Genomic DNA, 25,143 nt, shown 5'->3' on the forward strand with positions numbered 1-25,143 from the left:
ATAGGAAGGCACGCGGCTCAGCAGGGTGACAGACTTTATTAGTGATATCAGTACAGTGGAGGTGCCCCCAGAGCAGTGGGGAGGGGACCCATGCCTGGACCAATCCCCTCCCCCCTGCCCCACTGGACCCTGTGAGGATGAGGCCTGGCCTGGACTAGTCCCTTCTGCTCCACCTGAAGCGCAGGATGGGTTCGCCTTGCTTCCTGCCCCTCTTTCTAGCAATCCAGTGTTGTCACTTTCTCACACTGATGACATCTCGCCCTCCCCAGCCCCTACTAGGCAGGAACCCCAACCAGTGGGGGAAGGGGGCTGCTTTTAGGGGAGGGATGAGGCCTAGGAAAAGCCTCTGGGGCCCCTTCCTGACCCACCATTGAATTCCCTGGGGCCCAACGCAAGCAGGTGGAGGGAGAACTAGGGGCTTCAGGGGGTGTGGGCCCCCAGGCGTTTGGGTTTGAGGGAGCCCCACAATGACTGAACACCTCTGCGGACTGTCCACCCTACACGCCTGGCAACAGACTCAGCAGGGGGTGCTGGGAGGCAGGAGGTGGAGGCCTGGGAACGGGCATCCAGACACTTCTGGTAGCGGAGCTGCAGAGAAGCAGGTGGAGTAGTTACTCTCCAGCCTGTACCATGTGGGGTCAGCGCCATCCCACCACCCTACTTACTTACCATGCACGCAGCCTGCACGGCTTCTGAAAGGCTGGCAGCATTGGGCTCACACCAGAACATGTGGCAGCAGAAAGAGGCTGGGCCGGCAGCCATGATGAATGCAAACGTGTGGACATCTCTGCCCACGGCCAGGAATGAGAGGAAGCGCACCCGACACTCCCCGAGCACTGCCTCTGTCTGGAGGGAGGAAACCCAGTCAGAAAGGAACACGTGTGACCCTCTGTGTTTCACTGGGACGCATCCATCTTGTCTGCAGCTTCCCCTCCTCCCATCCCTAGTTACCACTCCAAGGCAGGACACAGCCATGCCTTCTACCCCAGCACTTTACCTGCTGGTGCAAGATGGTGAGGGTAGCAGGGGCTACGCTGACATGACTTGGTGTCCACTGCTCACGGCTACTGGAAGACAGGACTGACTCCAGGGCTCCATTAATCACATCCACCCCTAGAAAATGTTGACATAAACGTGGTACCATTGGGGGTAGAGAGAGGACACTGTGGACCTACCCTAGACCCTCCAGCTCTGCCAGCCAAGCCCAAGGCTTTTGCTCCATCCCCACTTCACCAGCCTCTAGCCCTGAAGATGATGCTGTCCCAGCACCCCTTCCTTGGAGCTCTCCTCCTTGGCTTCAATGATATGGCACTTTTCTGGTTTCTTCCATCTTGAATCCTAGACTTGGTTTTCTTTGCTAATTTTGCCTTTTTCCCCAGCCTTCCAAACTGACCGACCTCCAAAGCCCTGACCTCCTTATGTCCTGCTCTCTCAGAGCTCATCCACAGACATTCCACAGCTTCACCTCCCCAACAGTGACTCCCAAAGAAGCCTCCACTGGCAAGTTCTCTCCCAAGACACAATTATTTTTATTTTTTGGTAAAGATATCCATTTGGTAAGTGTTTACTCTGCCTTACACTGTGCTAAGTCATTTCAGCATATTATCTATTTACACCTCACAATTTCCCAATAGATTCAATTATCATCAAATTACAGATGATGAAGCTGAAGCTTACAGAGATCAGGTAATATGCCTAAGATCACGCCAAGGAATGGGGATATGAACTCAGGTGGCCTGATTCCAAAGCCAGTGTTAGTAGCCATGCCTTTCCCCTGCCTCTTCCCCACATTCCTAGTTTTCAAAACTAGAAGGGCTGTTGCAGTCTTACTTAGGAATTTCTATAGTGTGCTTAATGGCCAAGGAGCCCAGGGCTCCTGACTTCCAAGCCAGTCAACTTTAACTAGTGCCACAATGGCCTCCTCCACCTCAAACTGCAGTTAAACATTTCTATTTATGCATCCCACTTTTACTTCTCGCTTAGCAGAAGACCAAGGCAGGAGTACAGGGCTGATGTAACAGAGGTAGGGCATCTAGTCCCTGCTCTACTCATGAGCTGGCTGTGTGGCCTGTTTCCTCATCTTTTAAAACTAAGAGGTTAGACTGAACAACGCCAGTGCAAAAAGTACACCCCTCTGTGGTCCACTCCTGACCTTTCTGCTCCTTTTAATGCCTCTGAGCTTCCACTAGGAACAGACCAGGGTGAACCTTTTGCGGGCAGAGGACAAATGTCTTCTTGGAAAGTCCTCCTCGGTCTTGGCCTTGGTCACCTCTCTGACTGGATCAAGGCCAAACTCCTTTCCTGAGCGTGCAAGTCCTCCACAAACTGGCCTCATGTGACCTGTCAAGCCTCATATTTTACTTCTCCCTGAGCTTCAAATGATCTACGTAGCATTTATTAACATCTAATCCTGGCAAATGCCTTGCTAGGCAGATGGGGAATACAGAGCAATACAAGAGGATGCCCTTGAGGACACAAACTGTAACTTAGGGAAGAGCCTCTGTCTAGAGTACCTTTCTCGCCTTGACTGCCTAAGGAACTGCCAACACTCATCCTTCAGCATGACTCCGAGAATCCCACCTAGGAAACTTCCCGGCTCTAGGACAGATAGAGGACAACAACCTCTGGGATAATTCTCATCAAAATATCTTGTAACTGTTGGAAAACCCTTTTCCACACTGAGCTGTGGCCACCTCAAGGACAGAGACTACGTTTAATCACGCACTGGCTCCCCATCCTAGCATAGGGCTTATTTGCTTCAGGAATTCCACATGCATGAGCAAGTCACCCTCAAGGCAGCATGTTAAATGCACCCAAACTGGTATAACCAAGGAGCACAGGAGTACACATAAGAGTGATAATGCAGGCAGAGGTAGGCAGGCCAGATTGGACTGCAGAGGGCCTCAAAAGTCAGGTAAAGGGGTGTGATGTGTATGACATTTAGGCTAGGGCAAGGAAAATTTCAAAAAGTTCATGAATGTAGGTGGAACATCAAAGTCAAATTGCTTACTATGTAGATGGGTGTGTGGGCTGGAGCCTAGCCTCAGAGTCTGGGGAGGATCTATATGCAAGTGGGGAAAAAAGTGCACATACAGGACTTTGGAACAACGTGGTCTGGAAAAACACTATCAGATTTGGTAAGAACTCAGGGCTGCAACCTACACGCTATTCCTCAGTCCCACACCCAAAACCCCTTACCTTGTTGTTCATTCTTTTTCCATAGCACTTGTTGCCTTCTAGCATACTATTTAATTAATTGATTTTATTGTCTGTCTCTCCTTGCTAGAATTAAATTTCTCAAAGGGAGGGATCTTTTTCAGTTTTGTTTACCAATGTATCCTAAGAACCACGAATAGTGCCTGGCACAAATCAGGCATGCACCAATCATTTGGTGAATGAATAATTGACTACTAAATGAAGAGTGCAGCTTTAGGAGGGGGCGCTGTTCAACTCTTGGAGGTTTAAAGGGAGTAAAAGATAAAGTAGAAAGTGAGCTTAGAGACCACTGAACCACTCGTGAGCTTTTAAACCCTGGCTTAAACAAAACAAACCAATGGAGCTGATGGGCAGCAAGAGGGGCAGTCAAAAGCGTGAGACAGCTGATTTAGCAGAGCAAAGGCCTGTGTAAGTTGACAGGTGGAAAGGAGCAGATATGGGAGTGGAGGTAGTAAATGGAAGAATCAGCAAAGGTTTAGAAGCTGAGGGTGAGAGGTAGGAGGGAACAGGAGCAGAGATGCAGTGGTCAGCTAGGCTTCCTGAGCATGTGGTTCTCAGTTCTGGCTCCAAGTCTTTAGTAATGCCTTTGAATACAGCTGGAATGCCCACTTCTCTCTGCAAATCTGAGCCTTCCTTCAAAACTCCAGTCCAATCCCCCCCTTTGCTAAGAAAGGTGCCCTCATTGAATTACAGTCGGTCACTGCAGACATCAGAGTTTGAGAGGAACAGCATAGAATCAGAGATGACCAACATTGGAGTCCTAGGTCTACTTCTACTGGCTGTGCAGCTTGATGCAAGGCTCATTCGTGTAATCATTCATTTGTTTGCTAATTCCCCAAACATGTATTGAGTTCTTCTTAAGTGTCTTTTGACATGATATCCAACCAGTCCTTAGAGCAGTCTCTGTTCTTTCTCTGACTTCTCTCCTGCTGCTCTTGCTGTTCTTTGCAGTTTCATCCTCCTCCACCCATCCACTAAATATTAGAGGACTTCATTTCCCATCTCACTTCAGGTGCCACACTTTCCCAGGTCAATCTACTCCACACTCATGACTCAGATTACCTCTATAACCCAATGATGCCCAATTTTATATCCCAAGCCAAGACCTTTCCTCTCAGCTCCAGACGTATGAGTCCAGTTGCCAGCTTGACTTCACCTCACAGCTATACCAAAGGCATCTCAGGCTCAACATGTCCAAAACTGAGCTCACAGGCTCCATACCATAGCTGGCTTCTTCTAGTATTTGTTACTTTTCAAGAATGCCATCACTATCCAGTCAGTTCCAAAAACCAGAAACTCAGAAGTCTTCCTTGATACTTCTGTCCCTCATACCACAGTCAGTCACTAAAGCCTGTTAATTTTAATCATCTGAACACCTCCTGACTCTACACACTACTACTCTTCGGATCTACTATTGTCCAAGATAATAGTCTTCACTGCCCTACAACTATTACAAGATACTAACTGAGCTCCCTATATCCACCTCCGCCTGCTAAACATCTTACTTCATAGTAGAGCCAAAATGAGTTACACAAAAGTCAAATCTGACTGCATTAGGCCCATCCTCCTTGTTTCTCTAGGATGACGACTTCTACAAGGACCTGCAGAGACCTAGTTCTCAGCCTCATCTGGCACCAATGGTCTTCTCTCAATATCTGCAAAGTACCAAAGTGCCTCCCACTGTGGGCCCTGACACTCACGGCTCATTATTCCTGGAATGATCTTTCCCTACCTACCTCTATCTCCATCCCACTTTGCCACATTAGCTCCTTCTCAGTGTTTGATTTCATTTCAAATGTCACTTTCTTAGGAAAGACTTTTCTGGCTCCCAGACTAGATGAAGTTCCTCTGTTACAGTTTCAGAGCACCCTGCGTCTCTGTTTCAATGAATGAGTCAATCTATAATTACACATTCATCTTGTGATTATTTCATTAACACCTATTTTTCCCCTACCAGTTTGTAACCTCCATAAAGGCAGGACTGTGGTCACTGACACCCCAGGGATAAATGTGCAGGGCCTGGCACATAGTAGGCACCAAAGATGTTTGTTAAGTGAGTGAACAAATAAATGACAGGCACTGTTAACAGACCTGGAAATTTAAAAGTGAACAAGGTAGTCTCAACTCTCAATTTCCTTATAAATATAAAATGGGCATTATCTGAGTGAAATAAGTCAGAAGCAAAATGAAGGATATTGTATGATTTCACTAATATGAACTAGAATATGTGAGCTCATAGTCATAAAACAGAGTGTACAGGACCTAGAAACTAGAGAACGGGGAATGGTTACCTAACATATACAGAATTTTTTATGAGGTTGGATTGTTTGGAATGGATAGAGGTGAGGGTAGCTGGTTATTGGGATTATAAGTAATAGTGCTGTATTTATTGCACATGAATTTGGTTGAAAGGGGTTGTTTTGAGTAAAGTATGTCATCTATTAACATCATAAATATGAATAAGTTCTTGCATGAACCAGTACAAATGTACGTCACTGGTACAAATAATTAGTAATAGAGCAGTATGATTGGGGAAAAATTACCTATTACATGCTATGGACTATAGTTAACAGTAATATCTTAATTTTCTTTTGTCAACGGTAACAGGTGTACTACATCAATAACAGAGGTCAATAATGGGGGCAGGGGATAAGGGATATGGGGTGTATGGGGTTCTCTTTTACATCTACCTGTTATTTTTCATTTTGGAGCAATGAAAATAAAATTGAGTGTGGAGATGACTGCACAACTAGATGATGCTGCTGTGAGACAATGACTGTATACTTTGGATGTAATATATGGTATGTGAATATATCTCAATAAAATCTGCAGTTAAAATTATTTTTAAAAAAAAGTAAAATGGGCATTATCATCATCTCAACCTCCAGGAGCAGCAAGAAATAAATGATATACTATATAAGGAAGTGCTTTACAAACAATAAGGTACACTACAATTATGCTCGTTGCTTCCCTCTTTAGATGCTCACAGCCCACAGCTGGTGCTGTAACACCGCCCCCAGCTCCACCCTGCCGCCTGGTGTTTCCAGTCACTGAGCTCTGCCTCCCTCTTTCACAGATGCAGCAGTGGGGTCTCCTTGTGGGCCTGGTTCAGCACCAGCCAAGTCAGGGATGAGATGTTGACTTGACTCCTGCACTACAGGACTCAGTTCAGCTGGGACAAGGTCCAGGGAAGTGGGACACATTTTGAAGAGCAGGAAAACACCAAGCATGAGGAAGGTCTGTTAGAACAGGAATGGAAGGCAGAGAGGCTGGGGACAAAGCCTTGGGGGCAAGGTAGAGGTTATTAGGTAAAGGACACACATACCCACAGGTTTAGCAACAGGCACATTTCCCAGGTAATAGACTTGGAACTTCTGAACCAATTCATTCTTAGGTGCTGGGAATTCCACTGTGGGGAAGAAGAGGAGAGTCAATTGTGGTGGCAGAGCTTGCTTACACCTAGTCCCCACCCCTCCACCCCCCTGGACATTATCATCCCTCCTCCCCCTGACCTCCCTTGGATCCACTTATTTGATCCAAAGTATCCCATCTCTGGGCGTTTACTTTTCCCTCAAGTCCAGTAGCTCCTGTCTCTCCTTCCCCAACCATCCCCCTCCCCTCCACACACATCTTTGCCAATAAAGCTGAGCTGGACCTAGTGGGGCTATAACACTGACCTTGGAAAGGGACATCCACCAATTTGGAATGATCCAGGGAGAGTCCATTTACCAAGCAGCGAGCAGTGCGCCGTTCAGCCATGATCTAAGGAAGGAAAGAAGGGAGGGAAGTCGTGAGAGGGTCTATTAGAACTTCACTGCCCCGGAGTCCCCTACCCCCACTCAATGACCCACCCACACCCTTGTGAGCAAAGGTGGCAGGGAGTCCAGGGACAGGAGGGGCCCATGCCTTAGAGCAGATCTCATGCAGGCTGGTGGCGATGTTCTTGGCAGGTGCCTCACAGCGAAACACGTGGCACTTGAGCATCTGGGTCAGCTTATCACGAGCTACGTAGGCAAAGTCCCTGTTGGGAGGAGGGGCACCTTAGTGTCTCCCAGAGCACCAGTCAGTGCCAAGCCTCATCCCCACTCCACCCCACCCACACCCTCCCTGCCCATTGCAGCTCCCCCAGGGCTTCTGCCCTTGGGACAGTCGTGTGGGCATTGCCTTCCGGCTGGAGGGTAGACAGGCAAGCATGCTGAGGAGAGGCAATGGGTGAGCACAGCAGGTGGGAAGGGGCACAGCAGAATGGGAGAACTTGGTTGTTTCGAGGTGTCTGGTCCAGGTATGGGAGGAGGTAAGGTCAAGGCAAATAGGCATAGTACCTCTCTCTGGGTCCAGCAGCACAAGAGAGGCAAAGAGCAGAATTAGGGAGGAGGGCCCCACTCTGACTGCTGGCTGAGCCCCCACCCTATAGCCCCAGGCCCAGCTCCCACCTTCCACTGTCCCGTCCGACGCCCCACACACGGATGCTGACAATGGGCTGGGTGTGCAGCAGTGCCTGGCTCTGTGGCTCCACCAGCTTTAGCGTCTCATCCTCCAGCTGTAGCAGCAGATCCTTTCCCTGCAGGCCCAGGAAGCAGGCACTCAGTGGTGCCCAAGCTGGGAAGGTGGCTGCTCCTGGCCACCTCCAGCTCAGGGGAGAGTAGCTACCACTTTGGGGCCCTTACTTTGGTGTCAGACCACCCACCCTGCAGGCCTCGCTCTAGGAGAGGTCACACCTATCATCTCTCACATGAATCCTTTTATCGTCCCTATCGCAGGTGGACAGCCATCTCCCAAGGCCCTGATTTAGGGTCACATGTCCATTTCCCAGGACTGTCACTGGGGTGGGCCAGACTCCCCTCCCCCAGCTCCCTACTCTTAGGTAAGTCAGCTCTCCTATCTCTCACAAATCTCTTCACTTGTTCCACTGGCCTTAGGTCCTCACCTCCCCCCAACCCCCAGACATGGGGTCGTGCAGATTATTTTTGTGGTATGAGAGCTGACGGATGCAATTGTTGACTGCTACACTGCTGCGTCCAGGGGCCAGCTCCTCCTCGGTCATCTCCACCCAGCCTAGCGAGCGCACGGCGAAACACTGCCAGAGACAGGAAAAGGGAGGGAGGCAAAGGATCTGAGTTAAGACTATGGAGCCCCCAGCACAGAACACAGGGGGTCTGCTGAGACCAGAGGAGTTCCTGACTCACAATGTGGTAGAGGGAGAGGCAATGGAGTAAGACCGAAGGGTTCCCCAAAAAAGACATAATTGGTGGGAGTGGGTGTCTCAAAGGAGACGCCTGCTAGTATAAGGAAGCATCTGACCCAAGCCTAGATGGGTCTCCTATCAGGCCACTGAGCTGGCTGAGTTTCCAGTTCTGACTCAGGAGTCTGTGCTGAGACTCACAGAGTTCCTAACTCAGGATCTGGGGAGCTGTACTAAGACCAAAGATATCCCCAGAACTGGCTTTGTTCTTGAACAAACCTTGATCCCTGGGTTGGCATTCCGTGGGGACAGCTTCTCCTCCTCTTGCGGCAACGGTTCTGGGCTGAAGGCAGATGGTAGCACTTGGTACAGCGCCCTCATACATGGAGCTGCCCCACAGGCCCCGTCTAGACAGATCCATCCCTCAGCCAGTCCACTGCATCTGGTGGCTTTCCACTTACCTGAGGCTCTGAGCTGGGAAGGGCAAGGTTCCCTCCCCAGGGTCTTTCAGTACCAAATCCATAGGGGCCTCTTCACTGGGTTCATCCTTGGGAAGGAGAGTGAGAAATCAAGACCAAAATGATGTCTCTTCTCAAGCGTGCTACACTTCCTACCCTGCATCGTGAAGCACGGACCCTCACCCACCTTCCAAAACTCTCCATCCTCAAAGCCTTCTCCATGGGCAAAGCCTGTCCAGGTGAGCTAGGAGGAGGGAATGGGAGCAGTGAGCTCATCCTGCTCCAGCAGCACACACCCTCTCCCTGACCTGGTCAAAAAACAGTAAGCCTATAAGCCTCACCTGGGACTCTTCTCGGGGGCTGCTCCCCTGTGATGGGGAGGCTCGGCCTGGGGGCTCCCACTGGGTGGTCCCTGTCGGAATGTGCCAGTAGTAGGTCCCTGAGGTATCCTGGACCCTCATCCATCCAGCCGGCAGGTCGGAATCCGTCTCGAAGGCGTTGGGGTTCCAGAAAGAATCTGCCAGGTGGGGGACTTGGTGAGGGGTTTGCCTACCCAACAAGCGGAAAGCAGGTGCTTATGCTCCATGCTCTTCTTGAAACCCCGTGGTTGAGAGGGAGTGGAGGAAGGGCTACAGCCCCAGCCCAACACGATGCCTGCTTCCTCCAAGAGCCGCTGGTATGGAGCAACAACCTGGAGGGCCACCAGCAAGGGGAATGGCCTCAGGCCTGCTTTCAGGCCCTGCTCCTGGCTCACATGGCCACACGGAGGGAGGAGGGAAGGCAGGGAGGAAAGGAAGGAAGGGAGGCAGGTTGGGTGACCCCAGTTAACTTCTTCTCATACATATCTATTCTCTCAGGGTACATGAAGGTGCACACACTTAACAGCTCCTGCATACATACATGAGCACATGGACACACATGTCCAAACCCCTGCTGCACACTTGTGCAGACACCACAACCATACACAGAAAATGCCAGCACATCAGGTGGATATCACACACAGGTACACACATGCATGCATGGGCACACACACACACATACCAATTCTAGCCAAACATTAATGCAGGCACCATACACAGAAGTGCACACACACACATACATATGCCAATCCCTGCCACACGTGTGCAGATACCACTTCCACAATGACTCTAAAACATGTGCAGCAGGCACACATGAAAGTGGACACATAATCAGATCCAGGATATACATGAGCCCCTGCCACACGGGTGCACACTTCACAAATGCTCACAGTCCAACCCTTGCCACACACAGACACAGGCAAACATTTCCTGCGTATACTCACACACAGCGCACCTGTGACATACAGCCCTCCTCCCTCAGCAGAGCTATACCACTCCATCCCTGTAGCTCAGCTCACACCTCTTCCTGTCAGCCCAGCCCCACTTCATCCCCAGCCCCGTGCTGCCCCTCACCTGGGCTGCTGTCCTGCAGGATGATGGCCAGGAAAAAGTCCTGGGAGAACATGGCGCTCATTCCCGGCCCCTCCTGCCGCCACCCTCCCTTACAGCCCCTCCTGTCCAGCCAGCTGGGCTCACAGCCTGGTGCTGGGCTGCAGAGAAAAGCTCATCCCGCCCCCTTCTCACCAGGGCAGAGCGTCTGCCAGGCAAGATCCTCCTCCACCAGGAGCTCACTAGGGAGGGGCCAGGACCACCATGCTAGGGGGCCTCCATGGGTGGGGCTGGGGGAAGAAACGGAGCCTCACGAGACCCCAGGTCTTCCTGCTTACGTCTCTTCTTCCCAGTCTTACTCCCCTCTCCCAATTCTGAATCTCCATCCCCACCCCACCCTCAATGGTCACCTCAGTGCTATAGTCAAGCCCCGTTTTAGAGACACTGGAAGGTTCAGCCCCTTGGGAATACTCCCAGGCACCTGAGGCCCTGCAGAGCCTACAGCTCTCAGAATAAACAGGGTGTGGCTTCAAGGCCCCCAGAGATCAGCCCCCTGCCCAGAATCTGCTCAGCAGCTTAAGCCCAAGGGTGGGCTTAAAGGTCTGGGCTCCAGCAAGCTTGAGACTGGACTTGGGGCTTCCCAACACCACCTCCCTCACCTGCCAGGGCCCAGCTAGGCTGCAGCGTCTCCTCGGCAACCGCAGCACCAAGACCGGCTGGGAGCGCCCAGACTGCTGACGTGCTTCCCGTTACCAGGGAAACCAGGAATCCTGATGGGTCCAAGAGGCAGCACTGAGGGATAAGCAGTCCCAAGACCCAGGCTGCTGGGCAACCAGGCACAGTAAGGATATGAGTGGGGGCTGGGGCTGGGTGTGGTCACACCAAGGTGTCTGCACACCTGGTGTGAGAGTTAATGAGGCAAGTATTTCAGCATCCTCAGCTTCCAAATGAGGATGTGTTCACAGACATAAGGGAAGTGCTTCTTCTTGTCCATCCACCCTTCTAGCAGTTATAACCATCCCCGTCCCTCGTCCCTCCTCAGCCCAACCTCAGGCCCTAGGGAATAAAGTCTTCATTGGGCACTTGACACTTAGCTAAGCCTCAGAGAATGCTTGCTGTTCCCCAGGGACCCTCCAGGGCTCTCTGGCTACAACTTTCCAGGAATACCACTGCCCAGAGCCTTCAACCCTCCATAGCTATGCCCTTCTTCCTGAAGGGTCATATCCTTCAGCAACCCCAGAGTTCCCACTTCTGGAATCTGGGGACCAATTCACCACCTCCTAACTGAGTCATGCACACCAATCCCATCTACCATCTGTGGCAGCCTGTACCTTCCTGCTTCAGAGAGCTGCATCCTTCCGATCTGGCCTGGAGGGGCAGCTTCTCCCCCCTTGACCATCTGGAAGCCCTTCTGGAGCTTGGCACATCTCCCTCCAAGCTCAGCCCCACCCAGGCTTTTGCTTCCACATATACGCATTTATTCAGACATGTACACCTTCGCTCATGCATTGATTCTTTCAGGCACTCATATATCTATTAAAATGTTTACGTAGGATTCATTCATTCATTCATTTATGCACGCATGCTCTAGTGGCTAAGCCCGGTGAAGTCATGTGCTCAGGCATCAGTGACTGATTCAATGCTCTCCCCTCCTCTCCACACCTACGTCACCACCTAGTCCAGGCTACAGTTACACCTCACTGGATCACTGCAACCACCTCATAACTGGTCGCCCTGTTTCCTGTCTAGTCTCCTCCAATCTGGGCAGTGCACTGCAGCCTTGAAAGATTCTCCCCAAAATTCAAAACCAATCAAATTATATTCAACTTGTACAATCTCCAGGGACCCTCCCTGCCAGACTCTCAGATTGATCACTGACCACTCCCCAATCCCCTTCTCGCCTTCTTTGCCTCAGAAGTGCCCCACAGTCTCCCAGCCTAGCCTCCCTCTCCCTGTGCTTCACCTGGCTATCTCCCACTCCTCCTTCATGTTTCAAAACTCACCCACTCCCTCAGCACACATAGACAAGGTTAGGCGTTCTCCCAAACCTCCCTCCTCCCCAGTGCCCATCATACTGATGATAACTGTCTGCTTATTTCTCTGTCCCCAACTAGACTGTAAGTGCCATGAAGATGGAAACATCTGTCACTGGCAGTATTAATCTTAACACCTAGGACAAGGCCTGGCACAAAGCAGGTAATCAACACAAGTATTAAATTCCATTCATGCATGCATTCATGCATTTACACATTGAATCAACAACTTTGTGGAGACCTTAGGATGGGAAGGAGAAAATAATTTTTATCTATTTCAAGTCCCCTTCCTACAGGAATCCCAGACTGCCTCTGTGGCCTTCATGTCCATAGCAATATGATCATAAAATAATAAATAAGCCAGGACCTAACCCCTTCCTTGGCTAATGTGAGATTAGCGCCACATCTCTAATCTCAATTTTCATGGCTTCCACTACAGCATGATTCTTGAATATCCGCTCTCGGTTCCAGTGCCTTCCTGAGGTCAGCAGGCTTGGCAAACCCTTCTCAGCTCTATCCTCCATGGGACCAGGCCCTCCATTATTTGGCCGCTGTCTCACACTCCTTAGCACAGAGGCTACAAACTGGTAACTTACAGGCTGATCCAAACCCCAAACTGATTTCGCGTGGTCTGCACAGTGCTTTCTAAAACCAGAATTAATTGTTAACATTTTAAAATTGGGATAGTTCACATCAGTATCTAGGTTTTGAAAAGCATAAACCAGCACCACTGAAACTGTACTTTCCTCCTGCCCCAATACTATGAACAACCTGCTGAAGTGGAGACGAGGCTTCCCTATAGCGGGAGTCAAGGCAATGACCATTAAAGGTTGCTAAAATCACAAAAAGAAAGGCAATGAGACCTATGTGCCACTGATAAAAGTACTCAATACCACCTACGAAATATTCTTGCAAAAATGACACAAAAAGCCTCCAAACCTGAATCTGATCAAGTCTGTAGAACCATCTACCACTTTACAGAAAAGTATTAAAAACCACCATGGGGAAAGTATGCAAAATTCAGACCATGAAAAAGTCAAGACAAACAACACGAGTTCTTCAATTAAAAAACTGCAAGTAAAAAATAGAGAGATGGAGGTAGAACTTACAGATCAAAAGAAACTTGTGTGTGGAAACGTTAGCCATGTATTAACAATAGTTGAAACTGAGTGATAGGTAAATTAGGTTCATTATTCTCTCTATTTTGCATATGGTTGATGAGTTCTCTAAGTTTTTCAAGGGGGGATGGTGTGCTGCTCTAGCTTGCTCTATGTTCATCTGAACTACATGTTCCCAGCAAAGGCCCCACATACAGTTTGGGGTCTGTATATGATGCCCGCTGCCTGCTGCCTGGGGCCAATGGGAGTCTTTCCCTAATTTTTATTTATATCCCATCCACAAAACTCCAGGGTTGTGACTACAGTCCATAATTTCTGCCCTTTGTTCCTCAGCTCTGTGTGCATCTCTCTGTGGCATAAGCAATCACAGAGACCCAACTTAGTTAAAAGGGAAAAGTTTAATGATCAATCCTTGGCATCTTAACATCTAGTATCTGTTCTTTCTTTAACTGAAAGAAGCCCATGTTTATGCTTCCTTTGTTTCCTAAGGTTTGATCAATGTCCGATTCCTGACAAAACTGTATCCCTGCAATGCCCAGCATGGTGCTATGCACGGGGCATGCGGATCATAGGTATCTTAATACCCCAACTTTCCAAACAGATCTCTGTGCAGAGATGTTGGCTGCTCCCTTCAGACCTGACATAGAATAGAGATTACTTCAAGTACATCTCTATTCTTTGTGTTGTAATGCAGGGCCAAGAGCTCAGGCCCTGGGCTTAGACCTGTCTTGGACTGTATGTGAGCTTGGGAAAGCTACTAAACCTCTCTGACCTCGATATCTTCATCTCTAAAATGGGCATAAGAAGAGTCTCTACCTCCCAGCATTACTGTGTGGATGAAATATGATCATGCTGAGCATGAGTACCCAATAAATGGTAAGTGACCAGTAAATGGACCTAGTCTCTGTCCATTTGGGTGGGCATGAGGCTGGATTTATCAGCTTGGTCAAGTGCTCTAGGAATGTGAGAATGGCCCGCTGCAGCCTGAGAACATGGGCTCTGGGACTCACACCCAAGCCGGCCCTGGCCTTTGCCTTCATGCACTCCCAGGTTCCCCATGTCACCTCCACAAGGTACCTGTGTCCTCTGGGGAGCCATAGGAGGGGCTGCCCTGTGATAAAGTAGCCCAGCTTGAGTCCTCATCACTGGCTGCACTGTTCCGCATGCCAAACAGGAGGCTGGCGCTCTTGCTGTGCTCCCGCGGACCATCTACAAGGGCCTGGGGGCCAGGCAGAGCCTCTACACTCTCCAGGGGCTCAGGTAGCCCTGGAGGAGAAGACAAGTCCTCCTCCTCCTCCTCTTCCTCATCATCCTCTTCAGCCTCCCCTGCTGCCTTCTCCTCTCCCTCATCCGGCCCTGGCTCTTGGGTGCTGATGATCAGGCCAGGTCCTCGGAGCCCTCGGTTGGCTGCATTGTGGGCTGAGAGCTCCAGCTCAGAGTACAGATGCATCAGGCCTTTGGGACCTAAGGGTGCCATCTCGGGCTCCTGGCTGGGCTCTTCTGCCAGGGTCAATGTTACGTTGCGATTCTGGTCGCGGTGGGCCGTGGCGGCCCGACGGAGCTGGTTCTGGCCCTCTTTTAGCCACTTGGCATTGGCAGGGCCTGGCTCAGACCCCCCACCCTCCCCCATGGCACTGCGCAGGTCCTTGGGTCCCACAGCCGTGGCCTGCAGTTTGGCGTTGAGCAGCTGGTTGTGGGCGGCGTGCAGGGGCAGGCTCAGTGTGGGGCCTCCGTGGCTGTTGGCATTAATGGCCGACTGGCTCAGTGATGATGGAACAGACATGGCCTTGGCAGATCCTGTAGGGTAGAGAAGGGATACCATGGTGAGCCTCCAGCACAGGGTAGCAGCACCCTAGCTTCTGTCCCACAGCTCTACCCTGTACCTTTCCATCTCCCCAGACTCAGCAGGTCAGCCAACACTGCCCCATTTCCCATGACAATGACAGCTCAACTTCAGTCCCAGCACCACCACCCTTTGTCACCGGCCAGCTGCAGGTACACAGTCCACCCCATCCCCGCTTCCCTATCCCTGAGCATTCTGGGAGAGCACGGCCAGCCTCCACTTTGCCCTCACTCCCACCATGGCCTGGGCAGCACAGCCTCAGCACAATGGCTCTCTGTGTATCCCCACCCCCAGTTCCTCTGACCACAATGCTTACTGTGCCAGGGACACAGCTGGTGTGGGACTGCCTGATGTGCACTGGACACTGACTGCCCCCTTCCTCCTGCCAAACTGCTACTGCAATCCCACCACTGTGAGCTTCCCAGGCTGTGTTCCTGCCATCACCAAATCACTAAGCTCAATCAGCCCACAAGCCCACCCATACCAGGGACTGTGAGAACAGGGAAGAATGAGCTGCAGACCCAGCCCTTAGGGTCACAGCATTGAGAAGGCAGGTCACAGGCCAAAGGCCCTTAGCTCCAAATCCTTTGGTCAGCTGGAGCTATGTTTTGGTGACTGTTTCCATGCAGTCTGAAGGGCCAGTCCCCTGCCAGCCCTCCAGTCCTTCAGGTCTCTGCCCAAATATCACCTTCTCCATGAGGCCTTCACTGAAATGCTAGGTGACTATGCACCCTCCTCAGCCATCTGCAAACCCTCTATACCATTCACTGTGCTTAACGATTGTCTCCCATGTCTACAGTATAAGTTCCCTGGTGGTGAAGATTTTGTCTTTTTTTTTTCTAATGCAATATGCCCAGTGCCTGGCACAGTCCTGGCACACAGCAGGGACCCGATAAATGTTTGTTGACTTAATGTGTCAATCTCCTCCTGGCCACATTCTAACACCTCCTCTGCAAGCTTCAGAAAACACACTGTGGGCATGGGCGTGTTACTGTGTCTCCACTATTGCTCATGGTGCCCCAACCAAACTCCACCTGTAAGGAGATCTTCTCCAGGTAAGGAGATCTCCCATTCCAATTCCCCCAGACTCCCTCATCACAAGCCCCTCATGCAGCACCTTCTCCATAACAGCTTGAATCCTACCTATCCTTCTAGCTCCAGTGTCCCAAGGGCCCCACCAGCAAGATCCCACTCCACGCTCCCCACCCTCCCTGAACTTCCACTGCTGGGCTCACCATCCTTCCCTAACCCCCAATATCAAGAGCTTGTTCCATGGCTCCTCCCTAGACCCCCATCATAATTCTTTCTCTCTGACCAACCACTACCCAGTTCTCTCTCATCCTGACCCCTACTGCAGATCTCTCCTGCAGGCAGCCCCTACTATGACTCTCTCCTACCCAGATATCCCCATTCAGAGCTATCTCTTTCTATCTGACTCTTCCCCTCCCAGCACACACAATTCTCCCTCCTTGACCACCCACCAACATACACCACAGTTCTTTATTTCTGACTCTCACAGTTCTTTCTCAATTTATTATCTGTGTCACTATCTCCCTGTTCCCCAATTTCTTTTCCTGACCCCTACTCCTCAATTCTCTCTGCCTCCTCAGCGTAGCTCTCAGTGCAGAGCATGCACAGCTTGCCAGCAGGTGTTTTAGGGTGCCAGAGCAAGGCTGTACCCACTATTCAGCTGCAGTGTATGAAGGTAGTAGCCACCGCAATCTTTCTGTTATTTCTAGCTCTTCAGATCCTAGCACAATGCATCTATGAAATAAAGGAAAAAGTTTTGGTCTGTGAGTCTGCCTCATGTGTAACTGCTGGTCTGCTCAGTGTGGCTGTACCTGGGCAATGAGAAAACTTGTCGTCACTGTGATAAATGGAGAAAACATAGATGGTTCTGTTAATACCCAGATAATTCTCCAAAAATGGAAACCAGATTGTTACTCCCAGGTTTAAACATTTCAGTGGCTCACCATTGCCTTTAGGGTAACCTCTGAGCTCATTAGCAGATACCCAAGAGCTTCCTTGAGCCAACCCCTATGACCTCTCAGACCTCATCCCACTTTCTGCCTCTTCACACCTTATACTCCTGCAACATGAGATGTGGTGGATTTCGGAACACATCACAGACACTCGCATCCCTGGGTCTTTGTTTACACTGCTCCATCATCCTGGTTTCCTGTGTCCCTTGTGAGAGCCTCTGCTCACGTTTCAGAACGCAGCTCAGCCGGTACAGCTCCTACACAGTAAGCCTTTCCTGTTCGCTCCTCTCTCCCCATTCTCAAGTGACTATTTCCTCCTATGAGTTTCACAATACTCAATACCAAATTCTATAAAATATCTGAGACCATGTCTTATTCAACCGTGTTTCTCCATGCTAAGGAGAGGCTCTTGTAGGCTGTCACAAAGTGGGCCCTTGGTGTGGAGGGGAGGGAGGAAGGTGAGAGGAACTAGGAACTACACCCTAAAAAAGCTTGTGGTCTGGCAATAGACACTAAAAATAGGTCTGGAAATAGTTGCTAAAAAAGCTTGTATGGCCTCATGGGCTGAGGCTGGGTACCTAGAATGATAGGGAGGCTGTTGAAGAATGATAAGGGTCCGGAGAGAGAAGGAAGATGGGAAAGGAGTCCTGGGCAGGTGAGAGCTGAGATCCAGGAAGGAGGGAGAGAGTTAGCTTAAATTGACACTCTGGCTTGAAGACTGTTCAACAGTGTAAACCACTGTTTAAAGTGGTTTCTGCATGAACTGGAGGAGATGGGGGACTCAGTGACTTTCTAAGCTCAGAGAACCACAGGGATGACAGGCCCTTCTCTGAGGCATTACAGTACAGAGCTAGGATTCTCAGAGGTCAGGCTGAGCCATCCTCCTTTAACCCTGGAGCTGTAGTCTGGAAAGAGCACATGCACTGTGTGGCTGAGACAGTGAAGGGCCAGACAGACTTCAGGGCAGCCCTGCCCATCTGGTTACCAGAGCAACAAAGTCCTGGGGGAAGAATGGAGAAGTTCTGTTGCAGGTAAGTGCCAAGGCCTGAGTATGTGGCCTTAGGCAGTGTGATCAATAGCACCCCTTTTTCAGGTCAAAAAGATGACCAGCTGCCCAACTTCAAGAAAGGGCACAGCCCAAACTCCTCCTTCTCATTGTGGTATCCATACATACCTGGAGTGTCTCAAAGTAAGGAAAGGACCAAAGAGTTCTGGTCCAGGCAGGGGCTAAAGGGAGTGGCCACAAAGCCTGAAGGAATTGATATCAGACCATAGAAGTAAGGAGTAAGTCCAGCTCATAGTTGGGGAGTGAGCTTATAGTATGCCAGGACAGAGGAAAGTGATGAATAATAAAGAAATTGTTCATCCACTGCTGGAGCTCACTGTCTTGTGCGGAAATCATCATTAAACAACTCATTACAAGGCAGTATAATGTCAGCACCCTAGAACAGTGCCTGACACCTAATAAGCCCTCCCCATTTGTTGAACAAATGATTGAGTTTTATGACAGGAGAAGAATAAGGCACTACAAGAACCTGCAACTTACTCTATCTAGTCCAGACATCAGAAAAGCCTACCTGAGGAAGTGATATTTAAGAAGAGTCCAGAACACAACTTTCCTTCGACCACTCCCTTTACCTCCCCCTTCCCTCTCAGTGGATGACCTCCTTCCTAATTCACAGAGAAAATGGTAGCTTTCAGCTGGAAACATCCTCAGGTATATAAATGTACCTACTTCAGCACCTACCCTTTTCTCTTCTTCTTCCTAAAACCAATTGCTTCATCTATAATTTGGACCCTTCCTTTCCTGCCTTTCCAGGGATTTTACTTCACCATAATAACATGAGAGGAGGGTACGAAAAGAAGGTTCCAGGCAGAAACAGAAGGAAAATCATGTGCAAACACCTTGTGGAAGGAGACCATGCTGTCCTTGAGGAACTGAAAGAAGGCCAGCGAAGTTGGAGACCAGAGTGACTCAAGCTGGAGCTACATAGTCAATTTCTTCTTCTCAATGGAATCTACTATCTCCCAACTTAAAAAACAAAATCTTACTTGACACCACACCCCATACTTCCAGAGTCACTCACTGCTCTGTTTTCTCCCCCACACAGGCAAACACCTTAAAAGAATCACCATTTCCTTACCTCCCACTCACTCCTCAACCCTTTCCAATCCAGCTTCCATTCCCGACACTCCACTGTAACAGCTCCTACCAAGGTCAACATGACTCCTATGTTATTTAATCCAATGGACACTTGTCATTTTCAACTTAGTTGTAGTCTCAGTAGCATTTGACACTGTGGGCTGCTCACATCGCTCATCCATGACGTCCCACATACTATATCTCCTGGTTTTCTTCCTATATTTCTAGGTACTGCTATTGGCTTCAAAGACTGCTTTGCTGGCTCATCTTAACATAGGTATTCAGTGATGTCCATGATGTCAGTTACCACCTACACATGGATGATTTCCAAATTTATGCCTCCATTTCAGACCTCTTACCTGAGCTCCAGATATTTACATCCAACTTTCAACTCAACATCTCCACTTGAATGTCTCAAAAGCCTTTGAAACTAATATGCCCCAAACCACACCTGTGTTTCCCATTCCTTTCCCTAACTGGCCCTCTTCCAGAATTCTGTGTCATAGAATGATAAGACCAGCCATCTCAGAGCCTAGGGTACTAGCCTTGACATCACTCTCTTCCTCAGTCCTCAAATTAAATCCATTCTCCGAGGATCTGATAATTTTCTCTTTGAGAAAAATTTATGAGCTTTAGCTATTCTCCACATTCTCTACCATCAACATTCCACACCAAAAACAAAGTCCTCAAGACCAAAATCCTTAACATGGCCTAAACTGCCCTGGTCAGTCTTCCCCTTTCCTTCCTCTCCAGCTTCAATCACTCTGGTCTCCAGCTTCACTGGCCTTTCAATTCCTCGAAGGCATCATGCTCTCTTCTTCCACAAGGTGTCTGCACATGATTTTTCCTTGTGCTTCTGTCAGGGATCTTCTACTACTCTCTTAGCCTAATTAACTTGTACTTATCCTCTACATCTTAGTTCGAACGTCATATTTTCAGAGAAGCCTTCCTTGACCCTCTCCCCTACCCACCCCTGACAAATTTAGCTTCTGCTCTTGTATATTCATACAGCACCATACATTCTTCCATCATGGTATTTCTTACATTTGCAACTTTATTTTTATTTTACTCCTCCCCCCCCCCAAATAGTCAGCTCCACAAGAAGGACTTATTTTGCTCCTAATTATATCTTCAGTGCCTAGCACAATGACTGGTACATATTAGCTGCATAAAGCATATCTGTTGAATGAATAAATGATGTATTTTTAAAAAATGATCATGCTGGGTGCTATGCTGAGATCAATAATGGGGTTGTAGGCAAGAGGATATTCTATTAGAGCAAACAAGAGTTAAAAAAGGGTTGGTGGCCTAGAATAAGTTTGGTAGTAGTAGAGATGGCATGAAATGAATGGACTTGACAAATATTTAGGTAGTGGACATGGCAGAACATGGTGACATTAGATGTGGAAGGTGAGAGAAGCTAGAATGTTGCCCAGGATTCCTGCCTGGATAACTGACTGGAAAGTGGCCATTTCTGAAATTTGAAGGAAGAGCCTACTTGGAAGTAGGGGCAGAGAGGGAACAGAGGGAAGACAATTAAGCTTGGGATTTGGAAGTTTGGAATTCCTGTTGAACTTCCAAGGCAATTCCATGAGGGCAGTTGTATATATGTGTGCGGATTTCAGGAAAGAGATCTGTGCTGGACATATAAATTTGGGAATCATCAATAAATATACATATATGGAATTTGAAGCCTTGAGAGTGGATAAAATACCCAGGGAGAATGTACAGAAAGAGAGACAACAGCTCTGGTCAGAGCCAAAAGCCTCACCAGCATCTAAGGTGAAGGAGGTAGCAAATCAGGCTGAGAAGAAGCAGATATTGTGGTAGGAGAGAAATCAGGAAAATGATTCAAGGAGAGTGAGTTAGCACACACCACTCAATACCAGTAAAAGGTAAAGGGGGATAATAGGAAATTATCCATTGGATTTAGCCACATGGAGGTCCAGTGACCTTGATGTGAGAAGTTTCTATCAGGGACAGAAGAGAGTGAAGCGGATTTAGGAATGAATGGAAAGTGAGTAAACGAAGGCAACAAACCTACAAAGGTTTGGGTTTTGAAGAGTGGAGAGAGTTAGGACTGTGGCCGGATGGGTTAGGAGTGCAAGAAAGGCACAGGGGGATTCAAAACAGGTTAGGCATAACCTCAGAACTGGTGATGGGAAAACTGCTCCTGAAGAGTCCTCCCGCAAGTGCTAGGCCTCCAGGCTGAGCTGGGGACACAGACCGCGCCAGGGCACACCCCTCGGTCTCTGGGGGCAACCGAATGCAGTTTGACAGATCTCGGGCTTGGGACCTCAGTTGGAATCCTTGAGGCCTCCCCCACCAAATCATCTCACATTCCCTTTCCAGCCCTTGACCTCCCCTCCCCCACCCCCACCCCCACCCTGCATCCCCTATACTCGCCCCCTATTCATCCCGGAGGACCTGGAGGTAAAGGTCAGGGGCGGGGGTGATATGAGCACCGAGGTAGAGCCGCAAAGCCCAGCCAGTAAATTGGTGTGGAGGCGTGCGGCAGGAGGGCCGCCGAGCGAGATGCGGCCTGGCCGGGGGTCCGGGCCCCCGCGGGGAAGAGGCTGTGGGGTCGCCAGCCGCTGGGGGTCGAGAGCCGGCCGTCGGGGTTGGGTCCGGGTAGGGGCAGCTCCTACCTGCGCGGTGAGGCCGTAGGCCCAGGTGGCGGAGGTGGCTCAGGCTGCGGGGCTCTGGCTCCGCGGCGGCTTCTCCATCACAACATCCCCCGCCCAGGAGCGCGCGGGCCGCGGGGCCGCGCTCCGAGCGGCGGAGGCGCGCAGGAGGGGAGGGGGAGGGGCGCCATCTTGGGCCCGGCACGGGAGCGCGAGCCCTTGGGGCATGGTATTAGCCGCGGCTTACCGCAGAACCGATGGGCCCTGTCCCCTACCCACCAGGACCCTCGGCCTTCGGTGAGCCCCTGAGCCCAGACCCCTCGCCGCCCGAACCCACCGACCCCACTCCCCACCTCCCTTTCCCGGCACGCAGAGCTCTGCCCTAGCCTCCTCCCCTGCCCAGCTCTGCATCGCCTTGCGCTGCGGTGCCACAGACTCACCCTGCGCGCCCGCGAGACCCTGCCCCGCAGCTCCGTGGGACCAGCGACAGTCTAGGTTGGAGCGGTAGCTGCTATGGGGTACCCGGGCGGCGGTCGCGCCGGGAGGGGCTCCGAGGAGGCAGACTGCTCGGCTTTTGCAGCAACACTCCCTACGTCCCGGGGCGGTGGCAATGAGGACGCAGTGTTGGTGATAATAATAGCTGGTATTTATTGACCGCTTACTCTGTGCCAGGTTCTGTGTTAAACCTTTACATGCATTAATCCTCACCACAGCCCTGTGAAGTCGCTACTATTATTACCATTTTTCAAAGGTAGATGCTGAGATTCAGAAAGACAAATCTACTTGCCGGCAGTCACAGTAAGTGTTGAATTCAGACTGGGACCCAGATGTTTCTTAGGCTGTCCTTGCTGTTGAACATAGATAAGGCAGTGACACCACGACCTTACAAATGTCGAGGATAAATTGCTTCCGGTAGAAATCCACAAGGATGAAGGAAGTGGGGAGAGAGTGGGTGAAAAGTGAACAGAGAAGGATGGTCTGGCTCAATATTTGTTGCAGACGCCCTGGATGGTGGGATAGACCCCAGTGGTCAGATCATTGGCCCAGAGGTCATCAAGGATAATGAGGGGAACTCTTCCCATCCAGAAACCCTCTAAAGGCAGGTTTTAATTTTTTGAACCTGCTAGCATATTGGACAACTGACTAGAATGTCCCCAGGGCACCAAAACTTGAAAGTGTCCAAATCCAAATTCATTGTTTCATCCCCTAAAAAGATTTCTAAGGCTTTTTATTGGGGGTGGGGGGAGTGGGCGGGCAGCGGGAACAAAGCACAAGCCTTCCTCAACACATACACACCAGACTGGGTGCATCTCCTATTCATTCATCCCAGTGAATGGCACCACCATCTACTCACTCACCCCAGCCAGAAGCCTCAAGATCATCTTCGACTATACTCTCACTTGATGTGAGATGATTATAAATGTTTTAACTTTTCGTTATGAATAATTTCAAATATATACACAAATAGACAGAACAGTATAATGAACCTTCAAATACCCATCACTGGCTTTTAAAAATTATCGACTCATTGATAAGAGTTATTATTTGACAGACATCTATGATATATGAGCTATGACCTATTTATATGCTTGGGATATGTGCTAGGCCCTAGGGACCCAAAGATGCATCAGATCTGGAGATGACAACATCCAACCTAGGTCCTAAGAGATGAGTAAATGTTACCCAGAAGAAGAAAGGTGGCCCCATTCATACATTATTTCATTATCTTTCAACAAATATTTATTATTACATATGAGCTCTGTCCTTGGTGCTAAGAATATGTCAAGAAACAAGAAACAGTTCCTGCCCTTGTGAAACTTGAAATTTAACCAGGGAAAGAGACATTAAACGTCATTAGAAATGTAATGAGTTTCTTGAAGGAGACATACTTGGTGCTTCATGAGTGGTTTTAATTTGACCTTGGGAAGTCTGGGAAGGCTTTTGCAAGGGAGTGACAGTTAAGTGAGGGGTTAGGGTGAAGAATGGTAGAAGTCAGCCAAGAAAAGAGAAGATTATTCCAGGTGGAAGAACTTGAACAAGAGTATGGACTAATGGTGGAGAAGAATGGCATAAGATAAGCTGGAGAGGTGAGTAGGTGCCAATCAACGAGTAGGGAATGCTAAGGGTTTTGGACTTCATTTTAAGAGCAATGGAAAATCATCAAAATATTTTAAGCTGGGGAATTTTATATTCAGCTTTGCATTTTAGAAGTTAACTTCCAGTTGCTGAGCGGAGAATAGACAAGAAAAGAGCAAAACTGGAAGTGAGGAGACCAGTTAGAAAGCAATTGAGGTAGTCCAGGTTAGAGATAATGATTGCTTGGACTAGAGTTGTGGAAGTAGGAATGAAGAGAGAAGTGTACAGGTTTAATAAATATTCAGAAGGTATAATTCACAGAAATTAGTGACCGATTAATCAATGGGATATGAAATGTGAAGAAAAGGATGACTTCTAGGTTCTGTTTGAGTTAATGAAAAAATATATATCACCTATATATTGATATGTGCACTTGAATTCCATTGAGCAGGAAGGCAGCAGCGTCTGGGGAAATTTCTTCAGGTAGCCTGAGGCATGCAGTTAAGATGGTAAAGGTAGAGGGAAGACTAGGATGCAGAAAGCACCTAGCATCATCCTCCTGATGTATTTGACCCATATGCAATCCTTCTGAATTCCCATTCTCCTCTTAGGTCTGCAAAACCTGACCAAGGGAGAGTAATATCAGTGCTCATAATCTATCCTTTCTCTGCTCTTATCTCTTCCCCGCTTCTGGTGCTTTCCCTAGTATATACACAATCTATAGTTTATGAGCCATCTCTCACTCAGTCTATAGCTCTGACCAACTGTGGGTCCCTGTGAGGCAGCAATCTTTTTAAATTATCACTTTGGACCTATAACCAAAACTGGAATTAGAAGCAAATCCATCCAGAGTCACTCATCAAGAGTACTGGCTTTATGTTCATTGTTTTGATAGATCAGTCTATTAGACAACATTATCAGGCAGTTGGAACCCAAGTTCCCTATACAGAAAGATAGAACTTTCATCTGTATTAACAGCAAAGATGCCTCTGGAGCAAAGCCAGCCTTAACCACCACATATAGTCAACTTTTATATTGTAATTTTTCTTGTAGTTGATC

The 25,143-nt window shown here is 49.2% G+C and overlaps 1 protein-coding gene across 6 annotated transcripts; it reads right to left on the bottom strand.

Moving 5' to 3' along the window:
* Nucleotides 1-17: 17 nt before the first annotated feature.
* Nucleotides 18-22,555, bottom strand: APBB1 (amyloid beta precursor protein binding family B member 1). Of its 6 annotated transcripts, none has more exons than XM_077113792.1 (14): nucleotides 22,449-22,555; nucleotides 14,494-15,213; nucleotides 9,198-9,373; nucleotides 9,044-9,100; nucleotides 8,860-8,945; nucleotides 8,678-8,741; nucleotides 8,144-8,293; nucleotides 7,650-7,777; nucleotides 7,123-7,237; nucleotides 6,894-6,978; nucleotides 6,542-6,625; nucleotides 998-1,113; nucleotides 670-846; nucleotides 18-588 (listed from the first exon to the last, which is right to left on the bottom strand). In XM_077113792.1, the coding sequence occupies exons 2-14, from the start codon at nucleotides 15,197-15,199 to the stop codon at nucleotides 421-423; spliced, it is 2,112 nt and encodes a 703-aa protein (XP_076969907.1). In that variant the 5' UTR covers nucleotides 15,200-15,213; nucleotides 22,449-22,555; the 3' UTR covers nucleotides 18-420. The 6 variants fall into 6 exon arrangements, with proteins under 6 accessions (XP_076969907.1, XP_076969909.1, XP_076969911.1 ...); XM_077113794.1 differs by lacking the exon at nucleotides 22,449-22,555 and adding an exon at nucleotides 22,033-22,165; XM_077113796.1 differs by lacking the exons at nucleotides 14,494-15,213; nucleotides 22,449-22,555 and adding exons at nucleotides 10,290-10,329; nucleotides 10,925-10,959.
* Nucleotides 22,556-25,143: the final 2,588 nt, after the last annotated feature.

This window comes from Tamandua tetradactyla, chromosome 8 (assembly GCF_023851605.1).
Source record: "Tamandua tetradactyla isolate mTamTet1 chromosome 8, mTamTet1.pri, whole genome shotgun sequence".
Lineage (NCBI taxonomy): Eukaryota > Metazoa > Chordata > Mammalia > Pilosa > Myrmecophagidae > Tamandua > Tamandua tetradactyla.